Genomic DNA, 18783 nt, shown 5'->3' with positions numbered 1-18783 from the left:
GCTCTTAAAACACCGCTGAACAAAGTCACTAGCAGGTGTCGACGAGAATGAGTTTCTGAAATATTCAACTTTTCACCCATGGAAAAAAGGTTCGTCTTCTTTAATATTATGGCCGACAGTTTCCAGCTCGCGAGTCGGGAGAGATCTCATCGAATAATTTCTCTCGAATACCAATTATTATACTTGTATTTGTATATTAGGATAACTTACAATATTCAGGTATCATCATTTTTCAATGCTGTTAAGTCAGCTCGAATCATTCGCCCCTTAGATCTAGTTAAAATACTTCGGAATGTTCAAATTTCTTAACGATATTCTTGAGGTAGAGGGTCGTTTTTCCTGCGCAGCAAATTTATTGCAAAACAATGAAAATCAAATCTACAGAGCTGCGTTCAAATAAATAATGTTTTTATTCCGGATATATACAGAGGAAATATAGGTGTCGTAATAATAATATCGCTTGCGGTACGATATCGGTAAGCTTATCGTGACATGCCAAAGCGTAGAGCGCGGTTCCTGGGCACAAGGAAACGCTCCTTCGTCAGGAGGGATAAAAGCTCAGCAGCGGTCAAAGGAGGTCTCGAAATACCTGGAATTTTAACGAAACACGTCTATTAAATACTGCAGATTTGTTTCTGATACGTGGGTTTTATTTGTGACTCTTTTTTGGGAAACAAAATCCCCATCAAGTTTCTTACGGTTAAAAATTAGCACGCGGTAACGAAGGTGACAAATTTCTTTTACACGTATACGTTTATTGCTAGTTTCCACCCACGCGGGATCGCTTTTACGCGTGAATAATTACGAGCGAACAACAATGACATATTCAATCTCGCATGGAGGCTCGAAGGTTGGATCAGCCGACCATTATAATTCTTCTTCCCCGTCTAAGCTTTATTGTCGGTTCCCTCTTTCGATGCCATTTTCGTCCCTCATTAAGTACTGTTACCGAATATGCGGCATCGAGGATAACCCTCGCGACGATTAATCATTTTATTAATTGGCTACGAAACTAGAGTCTGAAAATTAGGTAGCTGACGTTGTATGATACCTACGGTCACGTGTAAGAACCTTACCGCTGCATGACTTTGTTCCATATTACATATCGCATTGTTATTTCTGTACCTCGGAAAATATGATACGATACATGGATATAACCGTTGTAACAAATGAGTACAATGTTTGTAACGCGGAGAGTAATTTTTTACGTGCTAATTTAATTTCACAAAAAATGACGCAATAATATTTAATCACACCGGAAATATGATCCCCTCTGTAATTGGGCCACTGCGAAAACTTTGTTCAATTTATCCTCTACCAGATTGTGAACACAAGCCCACACGTTAATCAATATTCATGTAACCTGTGCTGTGCGTATGCGTATCGATTTCTGCTATCAACAGTAAGAACAACGTGTAATGCATACTTTGTTTGTTTTGATAAGGAAGCCTTCGCGGTACCGAAAATCCTGAACGGGTATCCGGAGGGCTGACTCCTCGGAATCGTGCCACCGGATGATAGGGCAAGTAACGTTTGGTCGAAGGCCTAGACGGAGGAGAACTCGGCCACACGCGAAGCATAAATCGGCCACTCGACGACTCCTGTAACCGTTTCACAATCACATCCTCCGTTGGAACTTCCCAAATGATTTGCGGCGGTGAGTCTGAAAATTCAGGGTAAATGTTTGAGGAGAACCAGTTTGGAATTGATGAGCAATTACATTTTTGCAATATCTTATGTCTTTAACAAAGTACAGATAAGTTATTTCTCACAAATATCAATATTGCGAAAGATATATTTCGCGCAATTTTTATCGAGTGGCGGTTTTGCAAGAATATTCTCGTAAAATCTTATACATCTCAACCGATCGACTTCGACCGTATTTTAGGAGAGTCCGTTTTATTTCAACTCTACAGTGACGACTCTGAAGGCGTGGAATGCCACCTGTTTTTATTTGAAAAGGAAGGTGAACTGTGACGGTAAAACCGTACCGTCAAACACTCTTTCAAGACGCGCAAGGAATTCGTGAAAAGCTCCTAAAAATAAATCCTATAAGAATGTTATTGAAGATTCTTTGTGGGCGTCAGACTCTATCCAGTTCTTTATACTATCGAGCCTGAATTTTCAAATTTGGCCAAAAGAGCGAATCAACACCTTTGGCACACCTCCGTCCCAGCCCAAAATATCGGTTGTAGATGTCAAACCCACAACCTACATCACAAAGCACAGTTAAAATTCCCCGCAAATTATGATTGTCAAATTTCTCTACCAGCGTGAAATTTTATAGATACTTCACTTTCCCCTGAGTTCAACCCCGATTATTTGCCTCCGACGTTCTTTGCCTCTGTTTCCAGATGCAGGACTTCACAATTGAGATAAAGTTGGTAGCGGCACGGTCAGACCGAACAACAATGCGTTTCCCGAACACTATCTGTCACCCATTCAACACCTCACAGAACTGTCCATAGTGAAACTGGAGCGCATTTTATACGCGGCAAATCGTGTCCTCGCGGGGGTCAAGAAGAGCGATGTTGTCAGGACGGTTTAAATTATTACAGAGGATGAGAGAGCGAGGTTGTGGTTACACGCTAATGCAAGTCGAGATTATAAATAATCGACTAATTTACCCATCCTACACGATACGTAGCTACGTTGGCTCAAGAGTCAGTCAGCGACGCACTTACGGCGAACGGATAAATCTTAATAGATTGCGCGCACGGGACAAACTTACTTAGCTCGTATTACACGTTGTACTTTCATCCAAATATATCCAGTCACCGAATAAAGAGACGCGCGTGTTTGATTCGCTGGGAGTCTAAGATGCCGGAAAGTTTTTTCGAAACATCTCCCTTCTTCCCCTGTAGTTCTTTTCACCGGACACTTAGCTTAAAAGCGTCGTCACGGCGTTATATCAACAGCACGAGTTTCGATTGATATCAAAAAGTCAGCCTGTTTGTATTGCAATTAAAACAAGGGAAAGAAATTAATTAAAAGTTAATTTTAGACGCTAATATTTGTACCAGCTCTGATTTCTATTATCTTGGTTCGACGCTGAATGAAAAAAAAATCCTTCTCTCTTGCTCAGGCGGAAAATAACAGACGATTGTGTGGTTGCTAGTGAATATTGGTGACGAGAGATTTTGAAGTCAGCTTTGCCGAACAATATTTCGTCACGACATCGGGAAAAAATAAATAAATTAAAGTTAAACCTTCGAAGTAATGTGTAAAGTATTATACGTGAGAATTCACGCGGCACGAAATTCGACCGATTATAACTCAGTACCTAGCCACTCTTCGCCACGTCTACAACAACTCTATAAAACGATGATGGAAAAGCTCGAGTTACAGTCGTCATCTTATAATAATTTCTTCCGGCGAGACAATTGGAGCACGCAAACTGCGCGTCGTGATACAGAAACGCAGGAAATTTTGATTAGAGAATGCACCGTCGGCGCTGAGTCTATTTTCATCTTCATCGCCGATATTAATGGGTGAAATAGAACCGGAATTCAGAGTCGGCGCGTCTGAAATGGAGAGAATTCGTTCTACCGCCAGTGAGAAACTTGCAGGCGAATTTTCGTCGAAAAATTATACAGCGTTCACGAATCTAAGGAAAAGTTTGTCGAGCTATTCGATGAACAGGACTCACCGTAAGGTACGTAGTACGGTTGGACGAATTCAAAGACGTGGCAAAGGACGAGGACTCCGAGGACGGGTATCAGGGCGTTCCGCATCTTGAATCGGCCCGAAGATGCTCGAGGAATCGAAGAGGGAACTGCGTGCAGGCCGAGCAACTGGTGTACAGAGGCCGAATTGGGCGAGAGGAGAGATACGTTTTTGGTCCGCTGAGGACGAGGACCGGTAAACTTGTGATGCGATGATTCAGACCGCGGAGGCTGAGACCATCTCGCACGTATGCCCGAATTATATATCAGAGCGTGGAGTCTTGCAGACAAAAGCGAGCAGCGCGCGCCGCCGTCCGGAAAACTGCCCCGCTTTCGCAATTGTCACCCCACTCCTTTCTCTGCGGTGGTTGCCCATCTCATCCCCCAAAACTTATCCCTTTTACAACAATGGTCAAGACCCTCGGAATCGGCTATCTTCGAGTCACGAGCTGGAATCTTCTGATCCCACTAAAAGCTCCCTCCGAGGGATTTTTTGCATATAAAAATTTACTTTGGAAATCCCGTTTACCCCGCACTGATACCATCGCGGATTTTGATTCCAAAGCAAGTGCCTCTTCGGGGAATATCAATTTTCTATACCGTCACTGAGAGGCTAGACTATGCGGAGAACGCTCTGTAATGCCTTCATCCTGAGAGTGCCGATCGAAATCTCAACCGTGCAGAATTCAGATTGACTGTTGAATCAAAGCTGGTAAATCAACGAACGGTCGAGACTCCGAGAACATTTTTTCTGGTAAATCGTTTCAACGCTTTGGGAAAAAATTTAGCAATCGATTAGACGTGATTCCAGAATATTTGGAAAGCAGAAGGAAAATTTTTCTAGAATGAGGCCGCATACAGGAATTTTATAATGATATTAGCAAACGAAAGAGGAAAGATGATTAGAAGTGTTTTTTTTCTCTTTTTTCTGAAAACCACTGTACTTGCATATTTCTGAATTACAGGAGATGGCGCATAGTAATGAATTACTATGTCGTGACGAATTATTTTATCTCACAATTCGCTGTTATTCACAAAACGATTATCTAAGCTGATCGATTACTAGTGAGTTTTTGTAGGGACGTAGTACTTGAAGCAAGTGAATTCATCGTACTTTCAACTGTAGTCGAGTGGTCAGATTAACCAGATATAATTCGCGACATGTTTATAAAGAACTTACGAAATAATTCCAGTAAATTGATGACTAAATTTTCAGTTATATGTATGAAAGAAAATTTGATCTAACAATGCATTTGTCAGTGCTTAATACCGCCCTAATAGCATAGACAGTGACTTTTTACCACCTGATAACAGAATTGTGAGAGATTTCGAATAATGCAGATTCTGATATGGGACCCGCGGTCAAATGAGGAAGTAGACACATCGTGTCTGCAGTTACAGCCCTTAGGCAGACTTACCTCAGAATGCTTGTACTAATTGTAAGGCAGTAATCGAAGTATTTTCTAGTAATTCGCTCGAATTTATAACACGCAATGTATAAACTCTTGATATTTTTTGAAAACCAGCGTAACTTAGATTTAGTAAAACTCAACGAAACATCAATATTTTTTCTATTTAAGGCATTAGCTTGACGTTCCCGTTTTACGGTGAAATCACGTGACAGACAGGTAATCTAGTTGTGAGATCAGTCGATTGCGGGAACGGTGTGTTCATCGAAAAATAGACGTTAAGTAACGAATTACGTTCCGCCATGCTTTGCAGTGACACAAGTTTGAATGGATCATAATTTCTGTATCCTTTGAATACATCAAACCAGCTCTCTGGTGAATACACAGCGGACTGCAGATTATATTACATGGCTGAATTGATGAGCCGAATTATAAATAGATTACATCAGATAAGTTCACACGCTCAGATTCATACCATCGAAACTGTGTTTCCAGTAAATTAGTTCTATAAAGACCTACAGATGTGTCTTTCACGTGGTTTTTTCAATTTGTTTACTTCTCTCCGTTTGCATTTCTTTCGCGAATATTTTCAAAACTGAAAAGCTTCCGGAGATGGTTGGGCCAGTTTTAAGAAGACTGGCCTATAAATACGTACCGATCTAATCCAATGGCGTAAATTTATAAGCTTTGACAAGGTTTAACAATGGCGATATTCTGACAGGGTTGTTAATTAATTACCCGGTTCAAAGTTCTTGCTCGACGAAGGTGACGCTTGCGTATTATATGCAGGCACGCGTTTCTTCACAAGTTGAGGATATAATTCGAGGAACTTATGCCCATTCATACTGTGAATGGCCAAGGTTAGCCTGCGTGGTCGTATTCTTGGAACACCTGTCCAACAATAATTACCCATAAATATTCTCGGTTTTCGTTATTTATTACCCGACAAGAGTCCCGAAATCAACATAAAATTAGCCGGAGATCATTTCTGAAAAATGTCTTCAAGGCAGATTTCACCAGGCTCACGCTATCACGTCTGTTCGTTCGGTAATCGATCTTCTCGTGAATCTGGTACAATTAAGTACTCGTCACGAGAACTCATTGAGGATAAAGTTTTCCCGCGCAATATGGAAACCGATTTATTGCAGTTAAATTCAACAAATCGATTCAGAGGTTTACTAGGAATCAATAATCATTCGCCATTGCTACGCAGCTTGGGGATTCTCAATACCTGGAATTTAGAGGTCGGCGTTTTTGGCTAAAGCCTAAGCTTCTCTCAGCTGCCAAGGCAACAGGTATAACGCGTGGTAAGCGTTCTAATAATTCGAATGCCAGTTATATCTGCAACCACAAGTTTATCCAGCTGAGCAGATATTCCGAGTAGTGTGTAATACGCGTTATAAAATTAATCCCTGAGATTACACGAGCTCTATTCGAACCGCGCAATCTAATAACCTGGCGAATATCTAATTTCTGGTAGACGAGGAAAGGGATTTGGCGAAAGGTAAAAATAGAAAGGAAGCTTCGAGTAAATGTGAGAATAAAATTCAACAACCAGACAGATTTATTCGAGATTATTTTTTCGACAATATCTGGATGATGCGTATATTTACAAATTTTATTAACACAAGCTGACCAGCCACTGTACAATACAGCTCGATATTTGCATTGAATTTTTCTATCCGGTACCGAACCAATCGGAACCCATGGCTCCGAAGAAGGCGGCAGCGCCTGACTTGATACTGGCTCCGGCAGAATCGGTCCTTGCGTGAGTCTTGGTCGGCGTTTTCTTCCGCTAAAATAATGAATTTTTACATTAGGTACACAGAGAACTTGAACCAGACCTGGATAGTCGGCAGATGGTCGGGATTTCAAACGTTAATTATACAAAGCACACACAGTGATTATAATAAACGGTTCAAAGTCGTTGGGAATTAAAAATTCAAATAGCAAAAGCGTGCGGTCGTGTTATGTACTCGCAGAGAGATTATTATCGCTCGGCGGTGACGGTTAATAAGGCGTGTACATACAGGTATGTATGTACATACACACAGCACATTGTCCACAATTGTAATTAATCCACTGTAATCGATTGGGACAATTAACCGGATTGCTAATAAGACTTGTTACTTTTATCGTTGTCGTTGGCGTTATTGTTATTGTTACGTTTCCAGAGAAACGTTTCTGTCTTCCGTTAGTCAGGGCCAAACAAACTGTAGAGGAGGCACCGACTCCCGTTGTAATTGGTTAACTAACACCAGACAACCGTGGGCGAGCATTAAATTCCCAGTTTCACGAGCTGGTCTACCTTGTCCATGCAGCGCCCTTCCCTCTGTTCATCACCCTATAAACGCCGCTGTTAAGCCAAATTTACGAAGGCAACGGGACTCGTAATGCGGTACTCTATAAACGCGAAATTATCTGTTTAGCTCGAGTTCCGGTTCGGTGTACTTGGCCTCACGCATAAAGTAGCGTCGTAATTTGACCGACTAAGATTCACTCCGTTCTCCTAATTTTCCATTTCAGGCAAACTACGTCCGGAAAGAGCGGACTTGTTTCGTCACGTTTTTTCATGCCTACCATCGACTTGTCCTGCAGCGAGGCTATCGAGACTATTGGCACCGTTCTCGCCGGCGCTGTCACCGTCAGAGGAGGAAACCACGGAGCTCCGGAACAAACGGCCAGGACTCCTGGAGCTTCTGTTGCACCTTTTGCGCCGTCACCAGCTACAGGGTTCATCCGGGCTCCGAGAACGGAGAGCAGCTGCTCCGAGTGAGGCACCAGGTTTCCGAATATCAACTGGAAGCACAAGATGCTCAATGGTGATTTCGTACCAGATTTTTAACTCAACGCTAATTGCGTTTGTACCGAATCTATTCATCGCGCGTGTAAAAGCTTTGCAAATTTTCCATTGTGTCTATGTACCCGGTTCACGGGGCAATGGAGATATATAATTCAGGTTCATGCCTTGGGATCCAGATAGGAGTGCCGGTTTCCCTTTCAAACTTATCCATCCGAGATGGTTGATTAATTAATTATGAGCTTTGAATGCGTCTGACATGGCGTAAATGATGCAAAAAAAATCTTGGCATTTTTAATTTTTAAAGTAAACAAAAGTCCAAAACGCGAGTAACGTAATTTTCGATGAATTGCATGGAAAAATTTTATCGCAATAAATTACCTGCGTCCTCTGAGCGCTCTTCTTTACGTTCGCGTGTATGAACGGATAAAATACGTCCAAATCGAAGGGATCGATCTTCGACTGAATGTCGTCGCATATTTGAGACGACTTGTCTACAAATTTTTTATTCTCTCGAGGAATCATTAACAGTGTGACGTATTTCGTGTCCAGCAACGTTTGCAGGGCTTGTTTCTGCTTCAAGTCGTCATTCTTCGATAACTCCGCGTAATATTCAAACAATTCCGTCACTACCGTGTCCACTATTTCGTGTAGTATTTTCCTGGAATTAGGCGAGTGTAATGAACCCATATTTTTCTTTCTAAATTCATCCACAAGTCTTGTCGACTCTTTTCAAAATGTTTACGTTATATTCATTTGATCCCGCAAGTCTGTTTCGGACAGATACATTTACCACCCGTCGTCTACAGTAACGCGGGTCCGAAAAAAATCGGAAGCTGACATTGGGACGAAATATCTAACGATCAAAAATCTCTTCAGCATAGCCCGAACTGAATCTTACCCTTCGTATAATCCAATTCTACTATTCATCCGGTGAACCAATTTTTATCAACGTATTCACAAAATTTTCCGTTCAAAAAGTTGAATTTTCAATATGAAAGTTGATGGAGTACGAATTACGCTTACGTAAATATTCTTTGATATTATACTGTGATTTTTCGTACAATCTTTACGTTATTAAATACCTCTGCGGTATAAAACCAGCTCATTTCAAATTTCATAAAAATCTGAGATTATCCGCAGATCGTATTACGCTGATAAAATTCAATACCTAATATCCTTATTATACGTTAATTAGTAGAAAGTCAGTTGATCGAAATAGTCAACTCTTATTAAAAATTGAACCAATATTTCATACGAAGTTAAAAAATTTTCAATCACAATGCAACCAAAATTAATAGAGATAAGACATAGCTTGCAAGCGTGCAAAAGTACTCACTTTGGCAACGTGTGAGGAATTATCGAATTCAAGTCTTTGCTAACAACGGCCAGGAACTTCTGCACGGATATGGAAGGTTGGTAGGGTACCAAAATTTCAGACTTCATTCTTTTCCCTTCCTCGGCCTCCTCCTCGATCGTGACTTTCTCCCAGTCGCAAATCATTGTTTGCATTTTCAAAACGTTGAGAGACCTTGGCATAATTCCTTCCTTGTGATCGTGAATTTTCCGTTTGAAAATCTTGGCCCAAACTGTCCAAGCGGCGAGGCTGTCGTCCCTCAAAGTATCGCAAATCGACTGCCACTTCGTGTTCGGTATAACGATACCCGAGACTTTCGAAAGGGTGAAACACTTGTTCAAACTCGGGCAGAGTATAGTCAGTGCTTGGAAAAACCTCGCAGTCAGAATCGCGTTCACCTCCCGCTTTCCCACCTTCGCATCTTCGACGAGGCATTCATCCCTGATAAACTGTGACAATTCGTGTACCTTCTGCGTGCTTATTACTTGGAGTTGTTCCTGCACGATTTCGCGGTCTACGAACTTATTCAGAGTGCTCGAGATTTTAACAGCCAGGAGATCGGTCGTCGTCGTTGTCGACTTTTGACTTTGGTAAAGATAAAGGTGAAGATCCTGCAGCAGGTTGAGCAAATTTCTGTCAAAACTCTCGCAAAGTTTAGCCAAATTCGGAGAAAAGCCCCGCGTCTTCATCAGCAAAAGCCGCTCGTTGTCGGCCCCGTTCCTGTTCAATTTTTGCGGTATGTCTGATGGGGAATCTTTCCAAATGTACCACCTCAGATCGTGCTCGGGATACTCGCATTTATCGTGGGCCACCTTGTTCAGGGTGTCGAAGAGGTCGGTCTTCAAATTGAACAGAGTTTCGTCCCACTTGATGCTCACGATTCCCTTTACACGCTCGGTCAGCAACAGCTGAAAGTAATCCCCCCAGAAATTTACCGTCTTTTCCAAAGATAATTTCTTGCACATGATTTCCCAATTCTGAGGAACTTCCAGGGCGAGAACCTCTTCTCTGATATTGTGTATCCCTTTGACCGACGTCACTAGATCAAGCAGTTTTGAGACCTCACGTTTTACAAAACCCTCCACCCAGCTGAGCCAGTTTGTCAAATTATTTTTTAACTCCGCTTCCGGAATTGGTTCAATCTCGCCCCGAGTTGACGGTTTGTGGCTCTTTGCGAATGGTGACAAGAATTTATCTGTCAAATCCCTGTCTACCTTTAGCAGGGACAAAGTTGTTGGCGCGTTTGAACCAGCTACTTCCTCTACACATTGCAACACAAGGCCCTGTTCCTTGCCGTTCGTCTCTGAAATCACATGGTCAAGATTCGGAGAAATCGTGATTCCTCAGCATGAATATTTATGAATGAATAGTATGGATAGAGATTGTGGGAATGAGGTTTCAGAGGAAACATGACAAAAAAAAAAATGGTTTTTTTATATAGTACGTAGACATTCTTAGAAAGATACAACAACTGATGTTACCGAACTTGAAGAATGACGAAAAATACGTCAATTCCACAATCAGGTAATTTTTCTTACCCACAAAACAGGAATAAAGCAGATCGATCACGTGTGTCAGCATCTTAACGCTCAAGCTAATTCGATTCCTCACGCTAAGATGGCTCTCGTCTTTTATTACGGCCTCGACGGCTTGGCTTCGAAGAGTAATCAATTTCTTCAACAACTCTGTAGATGCCATGCCATCCAAAAGAACCAGTGAAGCTAAACAATTGGCTGCTGACTGTAAATCGACAGATAAGATCCATATATTTTTATTCTTCATACTCGAATTTACTTTGTACGTAATAATAATATATCAAATTGTCGCGTACCTCAACTGGGAGTTCAAGCGACTGCAGAACCTTATTACACCCGGTTAAAATTACATTTCTAAAGTGGCTTATGACGCCCCACTGTTTGAGGATTATCGGATACTTGGTAGCCAGGTCCGAATTGCCAACTTCAATCCTTAGACTGTAATTGATGTGCTGAGCGAACAGAAACAGTTGCGTGGCCAGTAGAAAATTCTCCGTATCTACCGCCGACCATATTTGCTCCGGTATGTCCATCAGAATTTTGATTTGCATTACTATCGAGTCGTAAGCTTCGTTTGACTTATTGCTACAAACGTTTATTAACTCACAAATGTATTTGGCATTTGATTTATAATGAGGGTACAACAATTCGGGTATTGGTGTCAACCTAAGTATCCAACAATGATTTTACGCTATTGTTACCTTTCCAACATCTGTTCCGGTGGATCCATTTTAAACCCGATGAGGTATTTCTGTTGCAACTTATGACAAGTCTCCTCCATGTTGCAGATCCTTGCTATAACGCACTCGGAAGTCTGCTTCATCTCTGCTATCGTATCCGCAGCTTCTATCAAATCTCGATATCGTTCTCTGTCAAAATAATACTGGTATTTTGTTCTCAATTTGTTGTGGAAAATGGATAAGTTTATTACCTAAATATTCACTGGCAGGACGAATCATTCTTGTCATAATGAATCGTTAAGTCATTAAAATAAGAATATTAAAAAGAAAAACAAACTGTTAGGAATAAGCTGATGGTATTTTTTATTCGTGGGGAAAATTGGTAAAATTTTATTTTTTAAATTTTTTTTTTTTTTACTACGATTACAAATTGACACTACGCTTCTTAACCTAAAAAATCTCACCCAACAAGCGTACGAAGCTCGACTTTCTTTCGTTCGCTTTCATTTTGAATTTTTTTCTGTATCTGTTCGACTTCCTTAATCGTATGACCCTCGAAAACTGTTTTTATATCCAGCTCTAAAAGATTAACAACTGGCATTTTAAATTTTAAATACCGAACCCTAATTTTTGATTTTGACACATCAACACAATCCCAGCTGATATCCGAAACCTTAAGACATGCGTTCCAGAGACTAACGCACCTCGAATCGTTCCTGCACCAACTAACTGACATTACGCATCCGTGCCTTCATAGCTCTGATCTCTATTGTCGGTTTGTCAGTCAGTTGTGTCGGTACTAGAGATCGCGTACTGATCTGCTGCACCGGAAGATACGGATAATGATCGCTTCGAAATAACACCACACATTGGAAATTCACGTCAACATCTCACGTCAACCTCATCTTCATGCAAAATGAATCGTCGCTAATAAAGTTTGAAATCTGCGGTGCCGTAAGGCATTATCTTAGTCAAAATGTAGCGCCAATAGCGCTTAGCGAGAGTCTGTCGAACTTTCGATACAACGAAGATTTACGCTGCGAGTCATGCATCTACGTTTTCTTCATTATTCAGTGCGGCGCGTGTTGTAGACATAAATATCTCAATGCTAGTGTGGCGTTCGGTCTGCAGTTGGAGCCAGTCGCCGTTTGTGGTTGTGTTCTGTGTTCAGTGTCAAGCCAACATGGCGGCCGCGTTGACCGTCGAGCAGGAACAAGTAAGTGAAATGCGAATTGTTATTTGTGGAACGAGAATCCATCGCCGAGCGATATTTCATTGAGAGCTATGAGACTTCTCGCCCCTTCCCCGCTTCCACACGTATTTTCAAACTGCTATTCAACGTGTATAAATAACACCCCGAGTACCGAATGTAAACATTTCAACACCTCTTCCGCACGTCCGCGAGTTCCGTCAGGTTTGCTTGACAGCGGGGACTAATTTTCATTCATTTTTGTCGTGCGGTGTATAAATAGCCCCCGTGAAAAGTGGTGAAATCCGCAATTCCAATAGACTCGTTGCGTGTCTCTCTCTCGAGTTATTTATTATTTGTTTACGTTCACAAATTAAAATCCGTGCTCGAAACTTCCGGGTGCATCTCAAATTGTGTATTAGGTACGGTAAATTCAGAGACGAAGAGACGGTTTTCTGTACCCGATCGTCGGTCCGGATCTTTGCATTATTATACACTTGCGTATCTTGTTTTTGTTTATATGCCCGTCTGCACGTCGCAACGTAAACGTTACATTCATTTGCCACGTGTAAACACACTCCACATTTATAAGTCTATAATATTCTCATCTCCGTTTCTCACAATTCGTATACTTAATAAATATTACGTACTCGGAAGGAAACGGATGAAAAAAAATTTTTTTAAACTGCGGAATACGTACGCCTTACTTTCATCCAGGCACGCCTCGAATCTTTAACGGATAAAAAGAAGCACAGGATCGAGCCAAAATCTAGAGCGTTTCAACGACGTAACTGCATTCCATTATACAAACTCCGGCTGTTTCATCTGATATCAGACGAGATCTCGATCAACCTTCAACTACTTTTCAAGGCATTAAATTCCACCGCACATTCCAGTTTTTATTAGGGCATTAGAAATTCATGATTTTGTCACTATTTTCGCTGAAGAAGAAGTCTGCAATCGAATCGGGGAAAGAAATAAACAGCAGTTTATTAATTTCTCGATATTCGTTCGATCACAAACTCTACTTTTACTTTCATGGTACCATTTCTGTATGATTTACCCCAGTTTAGAGGACACGCAACTGGTTGCCCCGTTTCAATTTAAACTTTTTCATTTTTATTTTATCAACTGAATACTTTTTTCTTTTTTTTTTTTTGTACCCCTTGTCATTAATTCTTATACAAAGTACGTGCATAACGTATACTCTTGAATCAACGCCACGTTTCATCCGGATATACTCTTGGCTTGACGTATTACTCACATCCGTGTGAACGTGTTCGTGTAAAGGGTATAACCGTATTTAACACACACGCCTATTTGCACGTTTTTTAATTTACGGACGCAGTGTCAGGCGAATTTCTCGAAGATTTAGTACTACGTTTACATCAGTCGTCGAATTCCGTTTTCGTTTTTTTCCATTATTTTTCGTTAACTTCGCGTGAGTACAGAGAAATAAAATGAAATCTCATACTTTTCGTAAACATTACACGGATTAGAAATCAACCTTGAAACAAATGTAATCCGAGTTAGGGGATAGAATTAAAGTAAAAAAAAAAAAAAAAAGTAACGAATCGGCGTACGTGTTTTTCGCTGACGTTACTCCTCACTTTGTCGGTATTTCGCTTCGTACCCTTCGTGTCGCAATTACGCACATTATGTTTCACGGTAAGAGATCAGCGGGATCGAATATTTCGGCGAATTATGACTAATTGTTATTCCTCGGAAGAAAGAGAATCCTCTGTGAACAGAGCGACGGTGAAAAAATGAAATCATACTAATCATAGGTACCTCGAAATTGCGAATAAAGACTAAGTGGTTGGCTGGTTCCAGTGTGTGGACGGAACTAAATTCCCGATTCCCCGGAGGCTAATTCGAGCCGGTCAATTTTTTTATATCATAGAGAGTTTATCGTTGCTGTCGTTATTTATTCCAATGCTTTACCAAGAAGTATGGAGGAGGAGAAGGTATATTCGTACCGATCTTTGGAATTACCGCATTTCTTATCTCCGCTTGAATTATCTTTGCCGTATTATAATTAAGTCTTGATGAGAATGAAATGATATATAATTTGTATCGTACGTTTTATTCAGAACGAGAGGACGATCAAAAAATTTCTAGATAAACGTATGTAAGTGAGATGACTATTTCGAACAAGTGACCGATGTAAAAACTTGGGCAATAATATATTATACGTAAACGGTAATACATTTATGTATTTTTTAATTCCCTTCCGCTACAGAAATATATAATAACAATTCGGTTATCGTTTAACGTTTCAAGTTAATCATACCTCAGGTTTCAATTTCATTTAGTTGAGTTAAGAGGCCTTTGTTATCGTCGAGGAAAAAACCTCCTACCATTTCGTCGAATTAATATCACGGTGTATACTTCGAAATGAGGAACAGTTCGAAAGAGTTATTCGTAAACAGCAATAATTTTCCTACATCATTTTTATTCAAGTCGTATAAATATCCATTATCATAATACCTTTGATGAAAAATTGTCCCACCTCTACTTTGTAACAATCATCCGACGAGTTACAAAAGTTATTAAATAAAAAAAGATATCAACTTATACGGACGAAGTCCGCGTGTTAAGAATAATCGCGATCCACGATACATTTTGTCGCGAGTCGAACGAGCAAACCTTTCTCGTCTCTTCCTTCTTGCTTCAATGAGTTGAATTGTGAATGCATTGAAAATACCGGTTCGTAAATATTGTGCAAGGTTTGGCCGCCGCAGCGAGACATGCATGCGCCTCTTGATTAACGAATGCAGCGAGGGCATTGTGCCCTGAACAAGTCTGCTGATATAGCGGTGGCCAATCACCGACGTAGATCAAGATTCGATGACAAAAGTGAAAACATCCTTTCGATTAAACCGAGTCTTGTCTTATCGCGTTTTACACACGCGTGTGTCTCTGCGCGTACATATATAGATACACGTGTGTGTACGTACACATAGTCATGCATGCAGCGAAAGTGTTGTGGCAGCGTGTATGACGATAATATGAAATTTGTTGCGGATGTTATTTAATTATAATACACAATCTCTTTATGTATTATACCGAGGTTCGCATGCAGCTAGTTAGCTAGCTCTCAGGGATTCGGTATAATATATGCGCACGTGTATTTTACAGCCATTCATTCGTTCATTCGTTCCTCTAATTTAAGGTCACTCGGGGATCTTGTATCATCACGAAAATAAGCAATTATCACGCAAGTCGTATGATAGCTGTTGTACTTTCGCGCAGGTATAAAAAACAATGAAAAAAAAAAGAAAGAAAGAAAAAATAACCGCACACGTTACGAGATATAACATCGTTATTACAATTATTGTAATGCAAAACGAAAGGAACTTAAAATTCATCTTATCGTCATAATTTCGCTACCGAATTCATTAGTATTGTGATTTACAGTTAAGCTTTTAACGAATTTAAAATTGCGTGGTAACAATTTCATAATTTTTTTTAACGAGTTATAAACTTTCCCCGCAACGTTTAGCGGAAGGAATTGAAACGGTATCCGAAACGTTGACCCTTCCCTTGGTTGATCGAATTATCGTACAATGGCTTCGCGCACCGTTTCGGAGAAATTAATCAACCGTATAACGCAAGCACCGTAGGTTACGGGTTACGTATACGTACCTTAATTCGTAGGACACTCAAATGCCGCGGGATCGAGATCCGAGCAATTCTCACCCGCCTCGCTCCTCGCAGCTATTACTTAATGAAGTCTGATTACGAAGAATAAACCGGACATTGTCTACTGGATACAGGAAATGAATACAGACGTGCCTCCGGTGTCACGCGAGCTCACTTACACGTGTGACGAACGCATACAACGCATATCTATATGCAGGCGTCGATGGCGTCGTACTCACTTGTACATATATATTATATATATACGTATACAATCGATCTTGAAGAGTCAGTGCGTCTTAAATTTTTTACAAATTACAAACACGCGGATTCGATCACGTTGCTATATTATTCAACTATATATTACGTATATCAATTACTTAAGCTTCGTGGAACTCAAATTAGAGGTTCGCACAGATCTGTCGAAATTCAATCCCTTTATTTTTTTATTATTTTTTTCTTTATCACCTATCGTAGTCGAACATTGAGAATGTACCAAATTTATGTTATAAACGTAAGTTGAGATGATTTTCTTTTAGATAAAGAGAAATGAAATTAAAAAAATAAACGAGAAACACAAGTACTAATATTGTAAACAAGGGCTCGGATTTGAGAAAACTATTGTTTGAAAATTGACCGATTTAATACCGCTGTTTTCTAATCGAAATCAATGTTAATTAGTCCAATCTTGCGAAATTGAGTATTTAACGATATCGAGGTGTAAAACAAAGTGTCCCAGTGGCGTTGTAGAGAATACTTTTTTTTTTTGAAAACAGACCACCGTGGAGTTAAATCGAATCGAATCTGTGCTAGATTTTTTAACTATTTTGAAGGGATTTTATTTTAAGTAAAATATCGACGTTATATCTATACTCCAGTTTAAAACATTAATTTTTTTTCTCGCATTTTCGGAATAATATTCATTCAGCTTGCGAACGTGTGAATGATGTAAACGAGAAAGTGTCTATTCTTGACTCATCAATCTCCTCGCGAATCGAGATATATCGTGTTCAGACTGTGATTTTGAAAAGTTGAATCAAGGTTAATGGAAATCATATTATTTAAATATATAAGAAGAGCGCACACCTGCACATTGCAAATAAATTGCAATCACCTATGAAGTCTTCCTTTGAAAAAGATTATACCACTTGACTTGCACAACGCTCCATTCAAGTCGCGTGAATCATCTATTTCAACGCGTACAGTAAATATAAGTTAACTACTTTTTATCCGATAGATAATATCTCGCGAGTGGGTTGCAGAACAGCTGCATGGAGTTCGGAATGTCGGTTATTCGGATTTCCCCCGTGGAATAGCAATTCGCCCATTACAACTGGATGCGAAAACATGTCATGCTTATTGCGTGAGCCAGTTTTTCGCAGAATAGAAAAATGACGAATCGCACGCTTCGTCCCCTACAGACGATGGTGGTAATTTCAACGATCCGCCCGTTAATTACATTATACGTACATGACACACTAACTATATAAGTATAAGTAATGTTCGTAGGATTTGTTTCCAAGCGTATTGGTAAGCTTTTAACCTATCTCATAAGACGCGTCAGGTGAAAAGAATTCGATGCAGGCAATATTCGAAGAATAGAAATGTGAAATGCCGGCACCTCGTGTTGCCGATGCCGAGTCGAAAGACCTTGTATGTTTGTTCAGTCAATCGCATCTCGGTTTGCGGAGAATGATGAGTCATATTATTGCAAAAATAAAAAATACACCTCGTTCACTTCCTCGTTCAACATTATAATTTGAGGCTTAGATAATCGAAGAATAACAATGATAACCTGGAGGAGTTATAATAATGATAATTCAGGAGTACAAGTATAGGTACATAATTATTTTGCAACGTTTGTTTATATTAATGAGGGGAATTCGGACGCGCTCACAAATTTCTCGATAGTTGAACAAACCGAGATCGATTTTGTTGTCACTCCTGCAGTTTTACTTAAAAGACGTTGTCATAGTTCATCTTTCAATATACGCGTAATTTTCAGTAAATCCTAAAATTTGTCTAAATTTTCTCGAATCAAAAATGATGTAATTTTTTTCCGAACATTTTTTCTTGTTTTCTTTTAATTTGATGGTTTTACAGTGTAGTCAATGAATTTATGGACTAGCTTGAAATAAAAATTGGAAATCATATTGAATTTATTAATTCTTCAACATTTATTATATTGTATATTACCGTATTGGACGCGACAGAGAAAGTAACCTTATTCCGACATGACTAATGCTTCCGGAAAGCTGCACTTGTCGTATAAAGTAGTATTCAGAAATCAGCTTGCATGGAAACCGGAAAAAATGGTAGGAAGTAGAATTGTTAACTAATAATCTAACCTTGGAATTACGCATAAACTGAAGTGACGTTACACAACGCAATTATTGCAAACAATATTTTTTCCTACGTTGAAATCAATCGTGAAATCAGTTTCCGTTGCAAAAATAAACATTCCGACGCGCAGAAAGGAAAAACCGAGTCGCCTTCTAATTATGAT

General features: G+C 40.0%; 3 protein-coding genes across 5 annotated transcripts in view; 1 reads left to right on the top strand and 2 right to left on the bottom strand.

The window, feature by feature from the left end:
- Window positions 1-387: 387 nt before the first annotated feature.
- On the bottom strand, window positions 388-3907 carry LOC124185512. Its single transcript, XM_046576367.1, has 3 exons — window positions 3650-3907; window positions 1427-1663; window positions 388-589 (listed from the first exon to the last, which is right to left on the bottom strand). The coding sequence occupies exons 1-3, from the start codon at window positions 3732-3734 to the stop codon at window positions 483-485; spliced, it is 429 nt and encodes a 142-aa protein (XP_046432323.1). The 5' UTR covers window positions 3735-3907; the 3' UTR covers window positions 388-482.
- A 2713-nt stretch (window positions 3908-6620) lies between these two features.
- On the bottom strand, window positions 6621-12335 carry LOC124185508 (conserved oligomeric Golgi complex subunit 1). Of its 3 annotated transcripts, XR_006871414.1 has the most exons (9): window positions 11911-12335; window positions 11468-11635; window positions 11063-11351; window positions 10770-10971; window positions 9214-10534; window positions 8256-8535; window positions 7655-7873; window positions 7383-7477; window positions 6621-6869 (listed from the first exon to the last, which is right to left on the bottom strand). XR_006871414.1 is itself a non-coding variant. In XM_046576359.1 (8 exons), exons 1-8 carry the CDS (start codon window positions 12180-12182, stop codon window positions 6753-6755), a joined length of 2868 nt encoding a protein of 955 aa, XP_046432315.1. In that variant the 5' UTR covers window positions 12183-12332; the 3' UTR covers window positions 6621-6752. The 3 variants fall into 3 exon arrangements, 2 of the variants coding, with proteins under 2 accessions (XP_046432315.1, XP_046432317.1); XM_046576359.1 differs by lacking the exon at window positions 7383-7477 and having other exon boundaries at window positions 11911-12332; XM_046576361.1 differs by lacking the exon at window positions 7383-7477 and having other exon boundaries at window positions 11468-11649; window positions 11911-12331.
- A 211-nt stretch (window positions 12336-12546) lies between these two features.
- LOC124185509 (tyrosine-protein phosphatase non-receptor type 9) overlaps window positions 12547-18783 on the top strand; it is a 60056-nt gene continuing 53819 nt past the window's right edge. The window contains exon 1 of the mRNA XM_046576362.1: window positions 12547-12662. Within this exon, the coding sequence (XP_046432318.1) occupies window positions 12552-12662 (111 nt within the window). The 5' untranslated portion in view covers window positions 12547-12551. The remainder of the gene's footprint in view (window positions 12663-18783) is intronic.

The sequence above is a fragment of the Neodiprion fabricii genome, chromosome 6 (genome assembly GCF_021155785.1).
Source record: "Neodiprion fabricii isolate iyNeoFabr1 chromosome 6, iyNeoFabr1.1, whole genome shotgun sequence".
NCBI classification, from domain to species: domain Eukaryota; kingdom Metazoa; phylum Arthropoda; class Insecta; order Hymenoptera; family Diprionidae; genus Neodiprion; species Neodiprion fabricii.
Note: the sequence above shows the minus strand (reverse complement) of the source record. Positions and strands in the feature narration are given on the sequence as shown.